The sequence below is a fragment of the Ascaphus truei genome, unplaced genomic scaffold (genome assembly GCF_040206685.1).
Source record: "Ascaphus truei isolate aAscTru1 unplaced genomic scaffold, aAscTru1.hap1 HAP1_SCAFFOLD_97, whole genome shotgun sequence".
NCBI lineage: Eukaryota > Metazoa > Chordata > Amphibia > Anura > Ascaphidae > Ascaphus > Ascaphus truei.
Genome location: NW_027457309.1, coordinates 174993 through 195000, shown reverse-complemented (window position 1 = coordinate 195000; position 20008 = coordinate 174993). Strand labels below are relative to the sequence as shown.

Genomic DNA, 20008 nt, shown 5'->3' with positions numbered 1-20008 from the left:
TATTCAGTCTTTAGTTTTGTATAGGTAATATCAAAGTATACTAATGGCAGTGTCATGTTTAAGGGGTCAGTCCCTCCTAGTTGCAAAGTGTGGACAGTCCCACCTAGGGGCAAAGTGTACTAATGGAAGTGACATGGTTAAGGGGTCAGTCCCTCCTATGGGCAAAGTGTAGTAATGGCAGTGACATGGTTAAGGGGTCAGTCTCTCCTAGGGGCAAAGTGTACTAATTGCAGTGACTTGGTTAAGGGGTCAGTCTCTCGTAGGGGCAAAGTGTACTAATGGCAGTGATATGTTTAAGGGGTCAGTCCCTCCTAGGAGCAAAGTGTACTAATGGCAGTGACAGGTTTAAGGGGTCAGTCTCTCCTAGGGACTAGGTGTACTAATGGCAGTGAGATGTTTAAGCGGTCAGTCCCTCCTAGGGGCAAAGTGTACTATTGGCAGTGACGTTATATGCGTCATATGTGGGTGTTTGATCAAAATCTGACACCTATAAATATTTTAAAAGGGTATATATTTGTAACATAGTGAGATGAGACTTGGGAAGAGTTTGAATTCCTCTGGCTGCTCCATTTAGTCTGATATCACTGCACAGTATCTGCTGCAATCCTGTGGCCGGGAGGTTGCACATGGGTTTGCACAGGCAGAATCCCCTCTAACTCACTCCCCTTATCGCCTCTCTGGTAAGGACAGGGTGGAATAGAGGAACACGATAAACAGTCCCACATTCAGAGAAATTAAATGTATAATGAATAAAGTACAATGAGAAGAAAAGAAGGAGACAGTAAATATGAGAAGATAGAAAGGAACCGAAAAATGATCTGGTAGCCTTACCGCTTTGATATATCATTATTTCCATTTTATTCAGTTTCTCCTGCATCATTTTATCCACCTGGTCAAAGCATGAAAGGTGTTTCATATATTCTGACTCCTTCTCCGCCATGCTGAATAGGAAAATCTCCCGGGCCAGTCTCCCTATACTAGGCTCTTTCTGCAGGATCCTTCTCTTCTCCTCAGAGCTGCTGTCCTCCAGGTTATCAAACACCACAATAACATTTTCCTTCCCTGTATAAAGCAGAGAGTGGGATTTACTAAAGGTGGATATTGCAAACAACTTGCTATATTACATTATCAGGAAGGTTTTGTTATATTTGGGGAGTTTTGCTGTTTTTCTTCTCTGCATGTCAAGGCGATTATTGCCCAGAATACCCTCTCTCTCCTCTCCCTGTCAATGTGGCAGTCGTCTATTGCCCATCTACCTCTACTCATCCCCCTTGTGTCTTTCTCTCTCACTTTGAATCCTGGCTCAATTTATTTCTCTCCTCAAACTCCCTTGTTCTTTTCCTTCGGGACTTCAACTGCCACTTTGATGACCCCTCTCTCCCTTGGGCCATCAACAGAGGACTGCAGCCAGGACCCACAAGGATGGCCACAACCTGGACCTGGTTTTCACTAAAAACGTTTCTCTCTCGGATTTCTTAATTTCCCCTATTCCTCTCTCTGACCATGACCTCATCTCATTTTCTCTCTCTCACTTCTCCCTTTCTCCACCTCCATCTCCCCCTCGGTTCTGCAGAAACCTGCACTCTATTAACCTACCAGCTTTTGATTCCACTTTACGCTCCTCCCTCTGCTCTGCTCCAGACCCTGACAACCTGGTCAGGAACTACAACTCTGCCCCATCCTCCTCTCTTGATCTACATGCCCTGCTTTCTATCTGCCGTTCTCACCCTTCTAACCCCAGACCCTGGCTAAATTCCCACACGTGTCTGCTGCATTCCTGAACTTGTTCCTCTGAACGCCTCTGGAGGAAATCTCACACTCTCGCAGACTTCCTTCACTACAAATTTAGTCTCTCCCATTTCCTAAAACCTATTGCTCTCACTATAATCCCTATGCTCACACACATTTTTAACTCCTCCCTCTACTCTGGTACCTTTCCCTTTAAACATGCAACAGTTATATCATTACTCAAAAACTAAAAGCTTGACCCTACCTGTCTTTCTAACTATCGACCTGTCTCCCTCCTACCTTTTGCCTCTAAACTCCTTGAACGTCTTGTACTCTCTTGCTTGCTCCATTTTTTCAACACCTATGCTCTCCTAGACCCTCTTCAATCTGGCTTCCGCACTGCTCACTCCACTGAAACAGCCCTCACTAAAAAAACTGATGACCTCCATGCTGCCAAAGACAGAGGTCATTACACTCTGCTCATATTACTCTACCTCTCTGCAGCATTTGATATTGTGGACCACCCTTTTCTCCTTCACATTCTCCATACTCTTGGCATTCGTAACAATGCTCTATCCTGGATCTCCTCTTACCTCTCCCATCGTACTTTCAGCATCTCTTTTGCTAACACCTCCTCCTGTGTCTATCTCTCTGTGGGGGTTGTCACGGTAGACCAGGACTTTTAACACCATTTATATTTAAGGGATCAATCAAAGGGCAAAACACAGTAATGAAATAAAATTAGGTTTATTTTGGATAAATCCTCGGAAACACACAAGAATACAAAATACAAAAATATATACACTTACAGGGGCCTGGGGAATGAGATCTACCTTTCCTAGGTGCAGGGACAAACTTCAAATGGGGTTCCGCTGTCCGCTTCTCTGCTTCAGGATATCAAAGTGCTGCACACAGCAGACACCCTGACAGGGATCTCCAGCTGGTCACAGTCCAACTCCACACTCCTTCCCCGAGGTGGACTTCTTTCTGATGGATAACTAATTCTCTGATCAGCAGCACTAAACTACACCTTGGTGGCTATCCTTTAACATAAGGCAGCCAGCCAAGAGAAACAGTGCCTGGGGCTCAGACCTGATAACTGATTCATTTAACTAATCCCCCACCTTTGTTCTGATCTATTTCTATTGAGAGCTTCAACTGAGTGAATTACTTAGTCTGTCTCCCTAGAAATTACAGTAACAGTAGAATATCTCATTTACTTTCTTGCATGTTAATTCCATCACCACACAATGCCAACAACTGTACCCAAGCTGGGGAGAATTGCAAACACAGGCATAAATACAGACATAAGGTAATTATTTAAAAGACAGGACACAGCATTACACACAGCTAGCCCAAATCACATCCCAGAACAATGTTGATTGGGGGAAAGGTGTAAGGGATCAGAGGACACGCGCCTCTCAGCGGGTGCCCGTCACCTCAGCTCCCAGTGCGGCTGTCAGCTCCGGTTCCCCGCTCCGTCGGCTCCTTACCTCTCCTGCCCCCACGCCATGCCACTCCTCCGTGGTGCATGCCACATCCTCCCGCACGCGGCCGGGGCGCGCGCATGGCAAGCTTACAGAGTGCGCACGCACCCGATCCTCTTACTCGTCCTCCTGTGCCACTGGCTCCACCCCCCATTGGCTGCAGGCGATTTCTACCACTCACCTCTCTGGCTCCCTCCCTGCTCACCTGGACCTATCCCTGGGATCACTCAACAGGCCTCCGCTCCACCCCTTGCTACCATTGGTCCTCCTGCCTTTATAACCCCAGTCTGCCCTCCCCTTCCTCGCTCTGCATAGTTTCTCTGTGACTCCTGTGTGCAGTTGTCTATGCCAAGCTCTGTTCTCTGTTACAGCTCTTGTTCCTGTCCCTGCCCCTGTTGGATACCTTTGGATTTGATCTTGGCTATGTTTGACAACGTGTACCTCGCAACCCCATCACCACTAATTGAACAGGTTGCATTGTGGGGGTTTGGGGCACTATTTATATGTTGTTAGAAGGGATTGTGTTTATGCCATTGTCACTTGATAAAGACCATCATGGTTGAAACGTTGTGTTGGCTCAATAAATGAGTTTGGATATGCTAAATCCGTTGTGCCCTATGTTCCTTTGTTCATCAGTTTGAGATGTCACCATCTCGGTTTCCCTCAGGTCGTTCTAAAGTGGCCTATGTCTATGCCCTGCTCACTGGCGACGCTCTCGCTTGGGCTTCTCCCCTCTGGGAACACAGATCCGACATAACCCAAGACTACCCCAAATTCTGGCAAGAGTTCCAGCAGGTCTTTGACACACCATCGCGTAGGGAGACTGCCGCTTCTTCCTTGTTTCATCTCTCCCAGGGTCGCAGGTCGGCTGCAAGATACGCGGTGGAGTTCTGCACCATCGCTGCAGAGACACAGTGGAATGATGAAGCTCTCGCTGCGGCATACTGGCAGGGTTTATCCGAATCCCTCAAGGACGACCTCGCGGCTCATGTTCATCCCTCATCTCTAGAGGATCTCATTGCCCTCAGCATCCAGATGGACCAGCGCATTCAAGAGTGAAGCCACGAGTGCCAGCGCCCCTGTTTACTGTCGCCCTTGCCTATTTCTCCTAGGTCTCCTCCCTTGGCTCTTCCTGCGTTGGACGCTCCCAAACCGATGCAAATCGGTAGCCAACAGCTTCGGACTGCTGAGAGAACACGCCGCCGAGATGAGGGTCTCTGCTACTACTGCGGTTACCCGGAACACCAACTACGTCACTGTCGCTTGAAACTGGGAAACGAGAATGCCCAGTAAAGGTAGAGGGGCTTCCATTTCTCCTTGCCCCTCTTCCCCCAAAGAGCTACCGAAGAGAATCCTTCTCCCCATAACGCTTGAGGGTCCTAATGTTAAGGTAGAGGTTGAAGCTTTCATTGACTCCGGGTCTGGTGGTAACTTTTTGGATCACGACTATGCCTGCAACAACCAAATCCCGTTTGTCAAGAAGAAGTCACCCATCGGCCTGGAGGCTATCGAAGGTCGACCGCTCCAACCTGCCTTCATTATTTGGGAATCTTTTCCCCTCACCCTGACCACAGTGGATGGTCATACTGAAGTCATCATCTTTGATGTTTTTCACTCTCCTACTGTCCAAGTCATTTTGGGATTGCCGTGGCTCCAGCTTCACAACCCGCGTGTTGATTGGACAAACGAACTACCGATCCAGTGGGCTCTTACCTTGAAGAAGACGGTCACTTCTCAGTCACCTTGAGAAAGAGCTTACACTCAAAACGCGTTGGTGGGGGTTTTTGTACCCCGTAATGTAGCTGTATTTTTTTGTGTTTCCATTAAATTATTTCTTTTATGGGCACACGCTCTCCTGGATTTCTTTCAATTTTTTTTCTGTTTTCCTGAGAATTAGTGCCTGATTTTTCCTTTTTTTTCGTGTCAATTTACCCAGAAAAATCGGATGCACACCCCCTATTAAGTAAGAAGAAACCTGGACAGACAAAAGGACTTCATCTACTCCAAATGTGAGTTATTTATCCCTAGCATATACTCCATTCTGATATCATATGCTGGGACACTTCATTGTTTGGCTCCTTACTACAGTGTTCGTGGGGGCCCTAGCCCACTAGTTAGATTACAATGGAGGAGTGATTTATACAAGATGGTTTTGTGTTCTATGGATTGGCTATCCTTCAATCATTATTAAGGGAGTTCTATTTCAGGAAACATTATTTGCAATCATTGAACCTTGAATTTTTTGTTAAGCATTTTGAGGCTTTTTTTAGAGCACCACACATTTTTTTTATCTTCCTACCTTGAGGAAGACGATCACTCCTCCCGTTACCGTGCTCGCTGGTCTCGACACCACTTCTCCTTCTTTCTCTAGCCTGCCGGAGGTATACCATGACTTTTTGGATGTCTTTAACAATACTCAGGCTTTAGTCCTACCACCTCATCGTTCGTACGACTGCCCCATCGAATTAATTCCTGGAACTACACTCCCCAAGTCTAAGTCGTATCTGTGCCTGAGACCGAGACTATGGCGACCTACATCCAGGAGAATCTTAAGAAAGGGTTAATCTGGAATTCCACCTCCCCCGCTGGGGCAGGTTTTTTCTTTGTGAAAAAGAAGGATGACTCTTTAAAACCCTGTATCGACTTTTGTGGGCTTTACAAGATTACAGTTAAAAACCGGTACCCTCTTCCTCTGATTTCGGAACTCTTTGACCGGCTCCAAGGAGCCTCTATATTTTACAATCTAATCCGAATACAAGACGGCGATGAATGGAAAACTGCATTTAGCACGCGTTCGGGTCATTATGAATATCTAGTGATGCCATTCGGCCTCTGCAATGCCCCTGCCGTCTTCCAAGAATTTGTGAATGATATCTTCCAGGACATTCTGGGTATTTTCGTCATAGTATACTTACACGACATCCTCATTTTCTCCAAGAACCTGGAAGAGCACATTCGTCTCAGCAAAGTGGTTCTCTCTCGGCTTTGTGCAAATAGCCTATACGCGAAGATAGAGAAACGTCTCTTCCACCAATCATCCGCAGCCTTCCTTGGCTATATAATCTCCGATAAAGGTTTCACCATGGATACTGTGAAATTGAAGGCTGTTCTGGATTGGCCGTTGCCGAATTCCCTAAAAGCTGTTCAGCGTTTCCTTGTCTTTTCTAACTACTATCGAAAATTCATCCGTAATTTCTCCACTATCGCTCTACCCATTACTGCTCTGACCAAAAAAGGGGCTGATCCGACAGCATGGTCCTCTGAAGCCATCAAAGCCTTCAAGTTCCTCAAAAGAGCTTTCGTCTCCGCCCCATTCTCCGGCTTCCGGATACATCCCTTCCTTTCATCCTGGAGGTTGACGCTTCTGATGTGGGAGCTGGAGCAGTACTCTCACAAAGATCTTCTCCCCAAGAAAAACTCTATCCGTGTGGATTCTTTTCTAGGAAATTCTCTTCGGCCGAGAGAAATTATGATGTTGGGAACCATGAACTTTTGGCTATCAAATTAGCCTTGCAAGAATGGAGACATCTCCTCGACGGTACCAAAGAGCCAGTAGCTATTCTCATCGATCACACAAACTTATTGTACATTGAGGGGGATCGTCGTCTGGGATCCCGTCAAGCACGTTGGTGTGACGATTCAGGGGATTCCTTCCCCTCCTTGTCCCTCTGTCCCATCTCCTGTCAGTCCCTCTGCACTAGCCCACTCCTGTCCCGTTCCATTTACCTCTCCCCCTCTGCCTCAGCGCATACCCCGCAGGTCTCACGCGCCCACGCGGTCCCCGAGCCCCTGCAGTGACGCTCCCCGTTCCCTGACTCCCGCGGTACCCACGTTACCTGCCCTGGATGAGCCGTCCACTCCTCTGCCTCCCTCCAGCAGGGTGCCCGCGGCGCGGCTCTCCACGTGCCTGGTGACGTGGCCTGTGCGCGCGCTCCCTCAGCTCATGGAGGGCGCGTGCATACGCTCCTCCTCTGGGATCTCTCACCCTTCTGCTCCCTCCTCTCAGTCCCTGCGTGCCATCTCCGTGGCACAGCCTGTGCACGGGCACCCCCAGCTTACAGAGGGTGTGCGCACATGCCCCTCTTATATGGCCTGTCATGTTTCTGACTCCTCCTCCCAAACCCTGCAGGCCAATCCCCTGACTGCCCCTTCTGTCTCCTCCTCTTCTCTCCCTGACATATCTCTGTTGTCTCCCACTTCTCTCTCTGCTCCTCCCCTCTCTCCTATTAGTGTGTCTTCCTTTATAACCCCTGTCTGTCCACTTCTTCCTCTCTCTGCATAGTTCCTATTTCCCTGTGTGTGCTGACCTATGCTGTGCTCCCTCTGTGTCCCTGCGGTATCCTGCTTCTGTGTTTATCTTGGATTTCCCTGGCTTTTGACCCCTGCTTGTCCTCGACTACTCTGCTCTCTGGTACCCCTTTGAACCTTGCTATGAACACTACCTCGCTTACCTCTGGCTTCCTAGGACCTGGCTTGTACTCTGACGACTGTACCCTCTGGAGCCCTGGACATTGGCACACGGACACGACTATTCTTATGCTGACACCACCAAGCATTGCAAGTATAATCTACAACTCTCTCTACAGGCCCAGCAACGCTATACCACACTCCGGGCTTGCTCCCACTGCTGTGGGTGTGTGGTGTAATACCGTTCCCACCTCAGTACTGGGGTCTTGCCAGGTCTGTGGGCATACAGGTGTGACATTTGGGCACTGTTTTTCTCTCGTTTCAATTACACGATTTCCTATATTTCGGGTACCAAGAATATCAAGGCCGATGCTCTTCTCGCCAATTTTCTACGGAGGAAGGATCTAACGAATCTTCGGAGACTATTCTCCCCGCAAAGTATATTATTTCTGCCAATAATTTTGATATCCTGGATGAGATCAATAAAGCCCAGGCTCATATCCCTAGGAGATTTAAGGTGCCAGAAGGACGTCTGTAAGCTGCTCCACATTTTCACCACAAGATCCTAGAGTGGGGCCATTCTTCTAGATCGGCTTCAAGAGGACAGTGGATCTTATTAAACGGATCTTTTGGAGGCCTAAAATGAACAAATACATTTTTGATTTCACCAGAGCTTGTCCAGTCTATGCTCAAAGTCAGTTCGCCCGACACAAACCTTCTTGTCTCCTCCTGCCTCTTCCTATCCCGGAACGGCCTTAGAAGCATATTTCCATGGACTTTATTGTGGAACTTACAACTTCTAAGGGCATGAATATGATCCTTCTGGTAGTGGACAGGTTTTCCAAGCACACACACTTTATACCCCTCAAGGGTCTCCTCAATTCAGCTACCTTGGCTGACATTTTTTCTAAAAAAAAATTCAGGTTACACGGCGTGCCACTCTCCATTGTTTCTGACAGGGGTACTCAATTCATCTCTAAGTTTTGGAGAGCGTTCTCTTAGAGATTTGGCATTTCCCTCCTCTTCTCCTCGGGTTACCACCCGCAGACCAACAGCCAGATGGAGAGAATGAATCAGATCTTGGAGCAGTATCTCAGATGCTTTGTGTCAGAATCTCAAGACAACTGGGTGGATCTATTACCCTGGGAGGAGTTCGCTATTAATTCGCTGAAGAATGGGACCATGCAAGAGTCGCCTTTCTTCATTAACTATAGGTTCCATCCCAGCAGCCTTCCCCTCTACTCCCTCCTCGCTGGTGTTCCTGCAGCAGATACTCACGTCTCTAATCTACAAAACTCTTGGAAGAGGATCCAAAAAGCCTTGCAAGGGGCCGTCCAAAAACAAAAAAACACAAGCAGATTGGCGACGTCAGGTGGGCCCAGAATACAAACCTGGAGACAGAGTTTGGCTATCTTCAAAAATATCAGGCTCAAAACTCCTTCCCAGAAGCTGGCTCCTAGATTCTTGGGTCCCTTCAAGGTCCTCAAATGGATCAACCCTGTAGCATATCGACTTTCGCTACCTCCCACCATGAGGGATACCCTCTGTGTGTCACGTGTCCCTTTTGAAACCCTTCGTTCAAAATGTACATTTTCCAGACCTTCCTCAGAGACCCAATCCCGTCGTAATACAAGGGCAACAGGAATTTGAGGTCCATTCCATTGTTGATTCACGTTTTTCCAGGGACAGACTTCAGTTCCTCGTTCATTGGAAAGGAGATGGCGCGGAGGAACGCTCCTGGGTCCCTTGTCATCCTATTCATGCTCCAGCTCTTCTTAAACAATTTAGTCGGAAATTTCCTCACAAAGCTTGGGAGGATCGTCCGGAGTCCGATTCTCAAGGGGGGGTACACGCGCTTCTCAGCGGGTCCCCGTCACCTCAGCTCCCAGTGCGGCTGTCAGCTCCAGTTCCCCGCTCCGTCGGCTCCTTACCTCTCCTGCCCCCACGCCATGCCGCTCCTCCGCAGCGCACGCCAATTCCTCCTGCATGTGGCCGGGGCGCGCGCATGGCAAGCTTACCCGATCCTCTTACTCGTCCTCCCGTGTCACACAAATGTACTTTTCTACCCCTGATCTTACACCTGCTGTACAGACTAAAGTTTCTCAATGTCTCTCTGCGATATCATCCTGGATGGCCCTCCGCCGACTTAAAATTAACATGGCAAAAACAGAGCTCCTCACACAGTACTTCCTCCAAAACCTGGCCCTACTACCTCCTTCCACATTACTGTTGGAAGTACCATCATTCCCCCAGTAGCCCAAGCACGCTGCCTAGGGGTCACACTCGACTCCTCTCACACATTCTCTTCTCACATTCAAAAGGTAGCAAAAAACTGCCACTTTTTCCTCCGCAATATTTCCAAGATACGCCCTTTCCTCTGTTGCTCGACTGCAAAAATGCTGACACAGAACCGTATTCAGTCACGTCTCGACTACTGTAACCTCCTGCTTTCTGGCCTTCCTGCCTCTCACCTGTCTCCCTTACAATCTATCCTAAATGCTGCTGCCAGAATCACTCTACTATTTCTGAAATCCATCTCAGCATCTCCCCTGCTGAAATCACTCTCCTGGCTTCCGATCAAATCCTGTATCACACACTCAATTCTCCTCCTCACTTTTAAAGCTTTACACTCTTCTGCTCCTCCTTACAGTACATCTTAGCCCTAATTTCTCGCTATATACCATCCCAACTCTTGCGTTCTGCTCAAGGATGTCTTCTCTCTAACCCCTTTGTATCTAAAGTCCTCTCCCACCTTTAACCCTTCTCACTGGCTGCCCCACACCTCTGGAATGCCCTTCCCCTCAATATCCAACTAGCACCCTCTCTATCCACATTTAAGACACACCTCAAAACACACCTGCTTACGAAAGCATATGAGTAGCTCCATGGCTGATAATTAACACTTCATACATTAACCTTGGCCCCTTGCAGACAAACTTACCAGAATGCCCTCTTACAGTGTCTGTATGCTCTTCCTACCAACCAATAAGATTGAAAGCTCTTCAGAGCAGGGACTCCTTTTCCTTGATGTTACTTTTATCTCTGAAACATTTCTCCCCTTTATGTGTTATTTATATTATTTGTTATGTATATTATTGTCACGTGTGTTACTGCTGTGAAGCTCTATGTACATTAATGGCGCTATATAAATAGAGACATACATACATACATATCCCCAGCTTTTGCAGATTTGTTTCAGGGGAACGAATACATTGGACATTTACAGTAATGAGATAAGAAGGATCTTATTGATGAAGCATAGGTGCATTTGCCCGATAGTTCTGATGGGGGTAATGATTTAATAAAAAAACTAATTATGTTGTAATATTTGTGTATTTATTGTTAGTTTTTGCCACCAGAAGCTGATGACTGTATGTATATGGGACAGGGGTAACTAGCCCCTATGGGGTATCAGGCATATTAGGCTTTGGACTAGATTATACCCTTGTTCAGCTGGGTATAGGTGGTGGGTGCCACCTTGCTGCCGCCATCCATCTCCTTCTGAATCTCAACGTCAAATGATGCCACGGACGTCACCAACGTGACATCGCATGGCATTGCCATATTAATGCGACGTCATGACTTCATTTGACGATGTGATGCCATGGCAACGAGACACACTGTGATGTCACATTGGGGACATCTCCGGTGTCATTTGACGCTACGATTCAAAATGAGAAGGAGGGCGGCAGGTAAGGAGGTGGCCAGCACATACAAGTGCATTCCCATTAGACCTAATGGATCCGATAGCGCAGCAAATGTATAAGGGGGAGGACATTTTTTGCTACCCCAACATTTTGCCGCCCTGTGCCCGGGCCAAGAGGGAAATCCACCACGCCCTTCATGCCCCTTTGCACACGCTAGGGAGGGACTATCCATAGTGATGGTCACTGATCTCCTCTGTAATCTTGTGACATCGGAGCAGAGAGGATACAAACTGCCCAATATTCAGCACATCGTAATATTAGTGACTTGCATGTTAAATCAGAATGAGTATCGCACGTTACCACGTGTTATCATGCTAAATATTATTTCTGATATAAGGAACTTTAGTGACTCAGCCCAGGGAGGAAAGAGACTGTGGTTCCTTGTGTTATGCAGTGCTGTGTTATACACAACCCCCGGGTAACACACAGCGGTGATGGATTTAATCCATGTTATATATTAGTACAGCCCGTGGTATATTGTAATGTGGATCAGGACACCAAGGTGTCAGTGTCTTCCACCATAAGACCACATGTCCTCTCCCAGCTCTGATCCGGAAGTGTCTTTCTGTGGCTTGTTCTGCCCAGAACAGTTTTTATTACTGAGGGTTATACGCAAACACTCAAAATATTTATATAAACACATCTTTGAAGAAGAAGATACAGAGCAGCTCGTGCTATTTAGAAAATACACAATTTAATTACCGCAATAGGATGTTTAAAGAGGAAAAAGTAATAAAACTAATTTGTGATCAGGCAGCTTTTGCAGAATTTCAGCACTGGTAATGCATGGCACAACTTCGTTCCTTGCTGTAAAGAAACTGGAGTGTTTTTATTTTATTTTTTCAAGCAAGAGAATCACTTTTGTTTGACAGCCTGTCAAGCAAGCACCTGTTTGGCTAAAAATGCTCCAATAAATCTGTCCCAACCGGTTTCCTCACTCCAGATGACTTCCTCAGAACAACAGCAGCTTGATCATCGGCTAATCAGCTCATGTGAAATTCTACTTCTTGCAGCAAAACACCCAAGCTTCCCACATATGAGTACGACTGATTGGCCCCTGCAGGAAAAGCCTCTCAGGACTCAGTGTTTAGCCCCTCCACCATCTACAACCTGCAATTTGCTATATCGCTAACTAGCTGATATACCTGGCATAACCCGGGATTGCAGGGGCGGTGTGAAGGGCAGGGGTGGGGGGGGTGAAGGGCAGGGGTAGGGGGGGTGAAGGGCAGGGGTAGGGGGGGTGAAGGGCAGGGGTAGGGGGGTGAAGGGCAGGGGTAGGGGGGGTGAAGGGCAGGGGTAGGGGGGGTGAAGGGCAGGGGTAGGGGGGGTGAAGGGCAGGGGTAGGGGGGGTGAAGGGCAGGGGTAGGGGGGGTGAAGGGCAGGGGTAGGGGGGGTGAAGGGCAGGGGTAGGGGGGGTGAAGGGCAGGGGTAGAGGGGGGTGAAGGCCAGGTGTAGGGGGGTGAAGGGCAGGGGTAGGTGAAGGGCAAGGGCAGGGGTAGGGGGGTGAAGGGCAGGGGTAGGTGAAGGGCAGGGGTAGAGGGGGGGTGAAGGGCAGGGGTAGGGGTGAAAGTGAGGCACAAATTGTTGGCAGGAGTAAAATGTCCCTCTCCACACACACACACGACGGGAGTCAGAGGTGGTGGATAGTGGGACTGGCGCAGATCCGAGGAGGCTGCTTGGCCCCCCAGCGGCCAGGGAGGTAGCGCCGGGGAGGTAAGGGAGCGCCGGGGAGGTAAGGGAGCACCGGGGAGGTAGCGCCGTGGAGGTAAGGGAGCACTGGGGAGGTGAGGTGGCGCCATGGAGGTAAGGGAGCGCCGGGGAGGTAGCGCCGTGGAGGTAAGGGAGCGCCGGGGAGGTGAGTTAGCGCCAGGGAGGTAAGGGAGCGCCGGGGAGGTAGCGCCGTGGAGGTAAGGGAGCGCCGGGGAGGTGAGGTAGCGCTGGGGAGGTAGTCCCGGGGCGGTGAGGTAGCGCCGGGGAAGTAGCGCCGGGGAGGTAAGTGAGCGTTGGCGGCTGGGGAAGGGCCGTGCCGCGCTTCCCCTCCGTCCGGGAGCCGGTGCAGGCCGGTGCACGTGATGGGGGGGAGTGAGTGTGTGTGTGTCGGACCTTTGGCCCATCACTCCACCTCAGGCCAATGAGAGGTGTGCGGGAGCGGACGGGCCAATGTAGCCATCTCATTGGCTTGGGGCGGAGTGATGTGGCCTGGGGCGGAGTGATGGGCCAAAGGTCCAATGTGATTGCCCCTAGGGACAGGGAGACACAGGACAAACAGACACGCATACAACGGTTTTGAGAAATATATAGATAGATAAGCTGAAATTGCTTTCAGTATTGACTATTGGGAAATCCTAAGAAAATACATTATGGAACTAGAGAGAGTGCAGAGAAGAGCCACCAAATTAATAAAGGGGATGGACAATCTAATTTATGAGGAGAGGCAAGCTAAATTAGATTTATTTACATTAGAAAAGAGGCGTCTAAGAGGGGATATAATAACTATACACAAATATATTCGGGAACAATACAAGGAGCTTTCAAAGGAACTATTCATCCCACGGGCAGTACAAAAGGCTCGGGGCCATCCGTTAAGGTTGGAAGAAAAGGAGATTTCACCAGCAACAAAGGAAAGGGTTCTTTACAGTAAGGCCAGTTAAAATGTGGAATTCATTACCCACTGAGACTGTGATGGCAGATACAATAGATTTGTTCAAAAAAAGGTTGGACATCTTTTTAGAAAGGAAAGGTATACAGGGATATACCAAATAAGTATACGTGGGAAGGATGTTGATCCAGGGAGTAATCCGATTGACAATTCTTGCAATCAGGAAGGAATGTATTTTTCCCCTTATGAGATATCATTGGATGATATAACTCTGGGGGTTTTTGTTTGCCTTCCTCTGGATCACTAAGTAAGTATAGATATAGGATAAAGTATATGTTGTCTAAATTTAGCATCGGTTGAACTTCATGCTAAACGCTACTGAGTCAGACTAATTAATTGACTTCACTGGAGTCCATTTACTCAATAGTCCCTTACTGTGTTAGGATCTAGTGGCCTCTTGGGAGAGAGGATAAACCTGGTCACTGCGGATTTCTGCTTAGAAAATTCATTATGCCATTTACCTTTGAGAAAGGCCCTTGTGGCCGAAACGTCAGATCACTGGCTGAATACATTTTCTAAGCAGAAATCCGCAGTGCCCAGGTTTTTTCCTTTCATGTGATATTGGGAGTATCTAGCAGAGATTCCTGAACCAAGAGCACCGGTATTTATAATAATTTTCTTTATTGGGGAGTGCAGCATTACCCTTCAAATTGCTCTTGGGAGAGAGGCCAGATTGGATTTTGCATGTTTGTGGACTTCTCTGAGGAATATTATTAGCACATTCCCATACAAACCCCCTCCTATCCAACCAATAGGAGCATCTTGATTAATAGTGATTCATTGTTGTCAGTATTGTAACTGATTTGTTTTATTATTTTGTCCTCTTTAAACAGCATATTGCTGTAATTAAATAGTGCATTTCTACGGAGCAGGTGCATTTCTACGGAGCACGTGCATCTGTTTCTTCTTCATAATTTGGGGATATGGTTGAACCTGTAGAAGTTGCTCTGACTCCACTGAAAATCATTCTCCTTTGGTTGCTCATTCATTCTTTGTCTAACACTTCATGTCAGATTGGCTGACACAATATACATACATGTATGTCCTGTTCTATGTAACTTACCAAATGTAGATAGACATTGTAGGTCATTGTTTATCCCTTTATACACCTTGGTAATGTACAAGATGGCGAATGTGCACCTGGATATCTCCTCTCTGATCTTCTCATCTCCCATGTTAGAAATATGAAAGTGTCTGACGTCCTTCACCTGATCCGTGAAGTCCTTAGATCTCAGCAGACACTCCAGCCATTCATAATATTCCTGCATCGACCTTGAGATGATCCCAATGGAGTGTTTTTGTTTAAGCTGAAACAGTGTGCAATGACACATTGATGATCAGGATAAGAGCACTATATAAACTATTTGTCTATCACAGCATGAAGAAATAAAACAGAGAGAGATATGAAATGTTACATTGGTAAATTCTGCCCCCTGCACTGATGGGAGACTTTACAACAGAGACAGAGGGAACGTATGTGTAATATCTGTCTGTCCCACAGTAGGATGATAACGTGACACACACAAAGACCTGTGGCCTATTGAATCTGTGCTTTCCACTTAGTGACAGTGACACAGGGAGGGATTAGAAGACAACCATGATTGTCCCTCTCACCACAGAGCAGGGACTGGGCAAACGTCATCATTTTGGTGATTTTATTTTACAGGCTCATTGGGTGTTGGGTGTATCCCAAACTGTGCTGGGTTATGTGAATTATAAGGTAGTTCCCCTGGGGCAAAACAGATGTATTTTCCAGATGTATTTTTCATTAGTCTGTCAGTTTCCTGGACACAGTAACCCCCCAAATGTCTATTAAGTAACAAGATATAATACAGTTTTGACAACTTTCACTAGGTTAAGAAAAATGTTTTCAACCCTGCTGCTGATCCCATGATGGAACTGAAATGTCGATTTCTGCTTCAGTTTAGGTGGTGGAAACTTTTGTAATGTGTATCATGTTTTTCTCTTCATCTATAATTTCTCAGTTTCAGTAAAGGAAAAATGCTGTTTCTTTGTTTTTAAAAGTTGATAACTGTGATATAACATATATTTTTCAATTCTTTCACATTTTAATTACTATTTTTAAACAGTGTTATGTATATATTTGATATGATCTCACTTAAATATGGATGTTAACAGATTTGTAACCCCCTCCCTATTGGGGATAATATATTTGGTTAAAGGATCATTCTAGTCAACCACTCTGGTGATGGTGTTCTCCAAATCACCAGGCAGGAGCTTAGCCCCGCCACAAACCTTTTCTTGCCCAGAGACAAGAGAAATGAGCAGGACTAGGAGTCTGACAGTGAGTGACAGTTAGTGACAGTTGGAGACACAGAGAGAGGCTGAGAGCAGAGATCAAGCCAGGGACCTACGCAGTAAGTAGTTAGGGTAAGATAGAAGCCATTGTTATTGTTTTGTAGTAAAGGGAAGTGTCCCTTTTAGCTAGGCACTCAGTATAGGGATAGACACAGTGTCTATCATAAACAAGGCACTAGGAAAGGAGTTACAGAAAACATGTTATCCCAAGATGGCTGCCCCGCATACAGCCCCAACACTGATCTGATACACGTCCCTGCAGGGGTCACTGCCGTGGTTATACTTCTAACTATTGTACTGTGCTGTGGGCAGAAGGTGAAAGTGATGGAGCACGGTGTTAGTAAGACATATATATAGTATACCTGGTAACTTGTTAAGGGTAGCAGCAACCTAGAGACATATAGATAGTATACCTGGTAACTTGGACAGGTTATATGTAGCATATACAGTGGCGATCAGCTTTATCATAAATCGGCTGGATCCCCGGCTCTCTGATAATCTCGGTCAGATGCGTTTTTTTTTGGTCCGGAGTGAATTGCGTTATTTTAGTGCTCGTGATATTAGCATTTTATTATCGCTGTCTGCAATACTGCAATACTGCAATACCGTCTAAAATCTCAGGGAGGCATTCGCGAGCTGTTGCCTTGGAAGTCTAATACTTTAGCAGTTCAACCTAAGTCAGTACACAGTCTGCGTGTGCGAGCGCAGTAATTGTAAATTTGCATTTTAACACATTCATTTGCAGTGCTTTACTTTATGTCTCATTTGAAAATTGTTGAAACGCATAGGCGTGTACAGTACTGTAACAGTGTCACATTTCAGTATACTGTATACAGTGCTCTCCCCTCGCTCGCCCCCGCACAGGATAATTTACTGTACTGCACTGCAGGGTATTTCAACTTCTTATCTTATCTACAGTGCAGTACATCTCTCCCACACCATTCCTTTGAACGTGTGTCTTTCTGGTTTCAATCAGATGATTACTACTCATTTTTTATTTTTATTTTCAACACAAGCCTGCATAAACCATCTTGATATTTATTACGATATTCAATCTGTGCTGTAGCTTATTATGATGACCTGCCTTTTGAAATTATGTCATTTCTTTGAACTGCTGAAATCCTTCATGCTGCTGTACCCTGTGCTCCCCTCCCCCATGCACACACACAGGCTCGCTCAAGGATTTGAAACTCTTATCGACATTCAAATTCTGAAATTTGCCATTGTGTTTTTAATCCGTCCCTAGCCGAGCGTCACCTCACTGCGCCTGCGTGTAATCCTCTGAGATGGGAGCTAGCTGATTACTGCGCATGACTCACCCAATTTCCCCCCCAACCCTTTGAGGCTTTGTTTACAGTAACGCTTTGGAAAATCCCTTCTCGAATTTGATATGTAAATCAGATTTGCACAGTGCTGTGAGAATTGAGATTTAAAAAAAACATTCATTGATTCATGTTGTTTTGTCATTCTTTCCTTTTGTTTGGTGTATTGTACTGTACTTTAGGTGTGGGGGGGGGGAGTTGTTGTCAATGATTATGATTATCATGAATGTAAAGAAATATATATTTTATTTTATCAGAAACAAAAAAAACAAATATAAAAAAAATCATGAATAATACAGTACATAATGCAGCCTTTATTACAGTAAGTTCTTCTGTCAGATGGAAATTGAGGGCCGGTGGCTAATCATGAATAATGCACATTGATAATAATATAAATTAATAATATATATATAGTAATATTATTTCTTCCGTCTTTATCTTCTTCCTCATTCTGTGTACAGTACAGTAGATCATTGAGAGAGGAAAGGTTTTGTGTACATCATTACTGCATTTTATATACTGTACACTTGACTGTACAAAAAGTTCAGACTGTACACACCACCCCTCTCCCCCAGTCCATCTTTTTTCCTGAAAAAACAAGAAAATAAAAAATGAGTGCAGTTATGCGCGTACTGTATTATGGCATTGTGTGCTGTGTAGTACTGTCAAACTAGTCTATACTGGAACTACTGTATACTCTGACTACCAGGAAAGAAAAAATCTGTGCCATACTTACCTGCATCATACTGTACTTACAATACTACAGTACAGTACTACAGTATACCATACTACCTTCCTGATGCTTGCCCATTACGCGCGATCACAATGGGCAGCACTGTCGCAATATGGTCAATATTTATTGCATCGTTCCACAGTGAGTACATCGTTCCAAAAACTCAGGATGCCTTGCGCCAACTCATCCTTTTTGGAGGGTTTCACGACTTTTCGGATATGGTTTTTCAGCTGATGCCAGACCATTTCGATCGGATTGAAGACTGGCGATCTGTCATTGGAGGGGGAAAAAAAGGACAATTAGTTTAAGAGATACTGTACATAGTAAAAACAGTGGGAAAAATTGAGTCACGGTTACCGCACTTACTCCACTGGCGTCTTCACCCAGTTGATACCGCGCTCAAAAAAAGAAAAGTGTTCAAAAAACTGCACACTAGTATAGTACAGTGCGTAAGGCACAAGCGTGTGACATACATTTTACAGTACCTTCAAAGATGACGATGCATCCTGGTCCACGCCTAGAGATGGCACCCCACACATGCATCTTCACTGGGTGTTTTGGACGCGGCTTCATAGATATGCGACCTTTTTTGTGGAATGCAAAGGTGGCAAATCTCTCCAGCGAAACAGTAGACCTCGGCAGTGAAGATGCAATCCTGGAAAGTTTCTCCACTGTCGATCCATGCCTGGGCCTGGACCACTCTCTTGATTTTGTTAACATCCCTGATCATGGGGTACGCTCTGTAATGACAAGGAATAAATAATTTTAGAGGTACAGTACAGTTTCTTAAACAACACTTTTACCTCCTGTACTGTCCAGTACTAACCTCACACGTCCATATTTCCATCCAATTCTTTGTCTCATCTTCTTTATGCTGGACTCGGATACAGTGAGATTGTGATTTTCCTGCAGAGTGTATTTGACCCTTAATGCACTCTTCTCATCATTCTCCTCACTTATTTTGTCGACCAGATCAGTTATCTCCCTACAGGTTAAAGGAAAAACAACAATATGTTACAGTGGGCCACAAGTACAGGTACTTTTATGCTCAGGCCTTTAGTATGGCCAAATATAGATATTACTTTAATAGAATAGTTATACTGTATAAATATACAGCAATAACAATAATAATAGAACGATACTGTATAGAATATAGTTATATAAAAATACAGCAATAACAATAATCGAAAGATACTGTATAGAATATAGTTATATAAATATACAGCGATAACAATAATAATACTGTAGATAGATACTGTATAGAATGAGTTACAGTGCAGTATGCCACAAGCACAGCACATCATTTGGTGTAAAAATAGTATACAATGAGATATTGTTTTATTAATATGCAGCAATCTAAAAAATATACATACTGCTGTTCTATAAATATACTGAAATAACTGTAAAATTAGATACAGTGCATCTACAGTACACAATATATTGTTCTATTAATATGCAATATAAAAAATATACATACTGCTGTTCTATAAATATACCGAAATAACTATAAAATTAGATACAGTAGATCTACACAATATATTGTTGTACTGTATTAATATGCAGCGATGATAGATATACTGTACTGTATACTTGAAAACGAGAGGTAACTCTCAATGTATTACTTCCTGGTAAAATATTTGATATTT

General features: G+C 45.6%; 1 protein-coding gene across 7 annotated transcripts in view; it reads right to left on the bottom strand.

Moving 5' to 3' along the window:
* The window catches only part of LOC142486593 (uncharacterized), a 330856-nt gene that overhangs the window by 178944 nt on the left and 131904 nt on the right, over positions 1-20008 (bottom strand). For all 7 annotated transcript variants that reach the window (XM_075585175.1, XM_075585174.1, XM_075585178.1 and 4 more), the window contains 2 exons: positions 15052-15295; positions 832-1062 (listed from right to left, as the gene is read on the bottom strand). In XM_075585175.1, coding sequence (XP_075441290.1) covers positions 832-1062; positions 15052-15295 — 475 coding nt within the window. The remainder of the gene's footprint in view (positions 1-831; positions 1063-15051; positions 15296-20008) is intronic.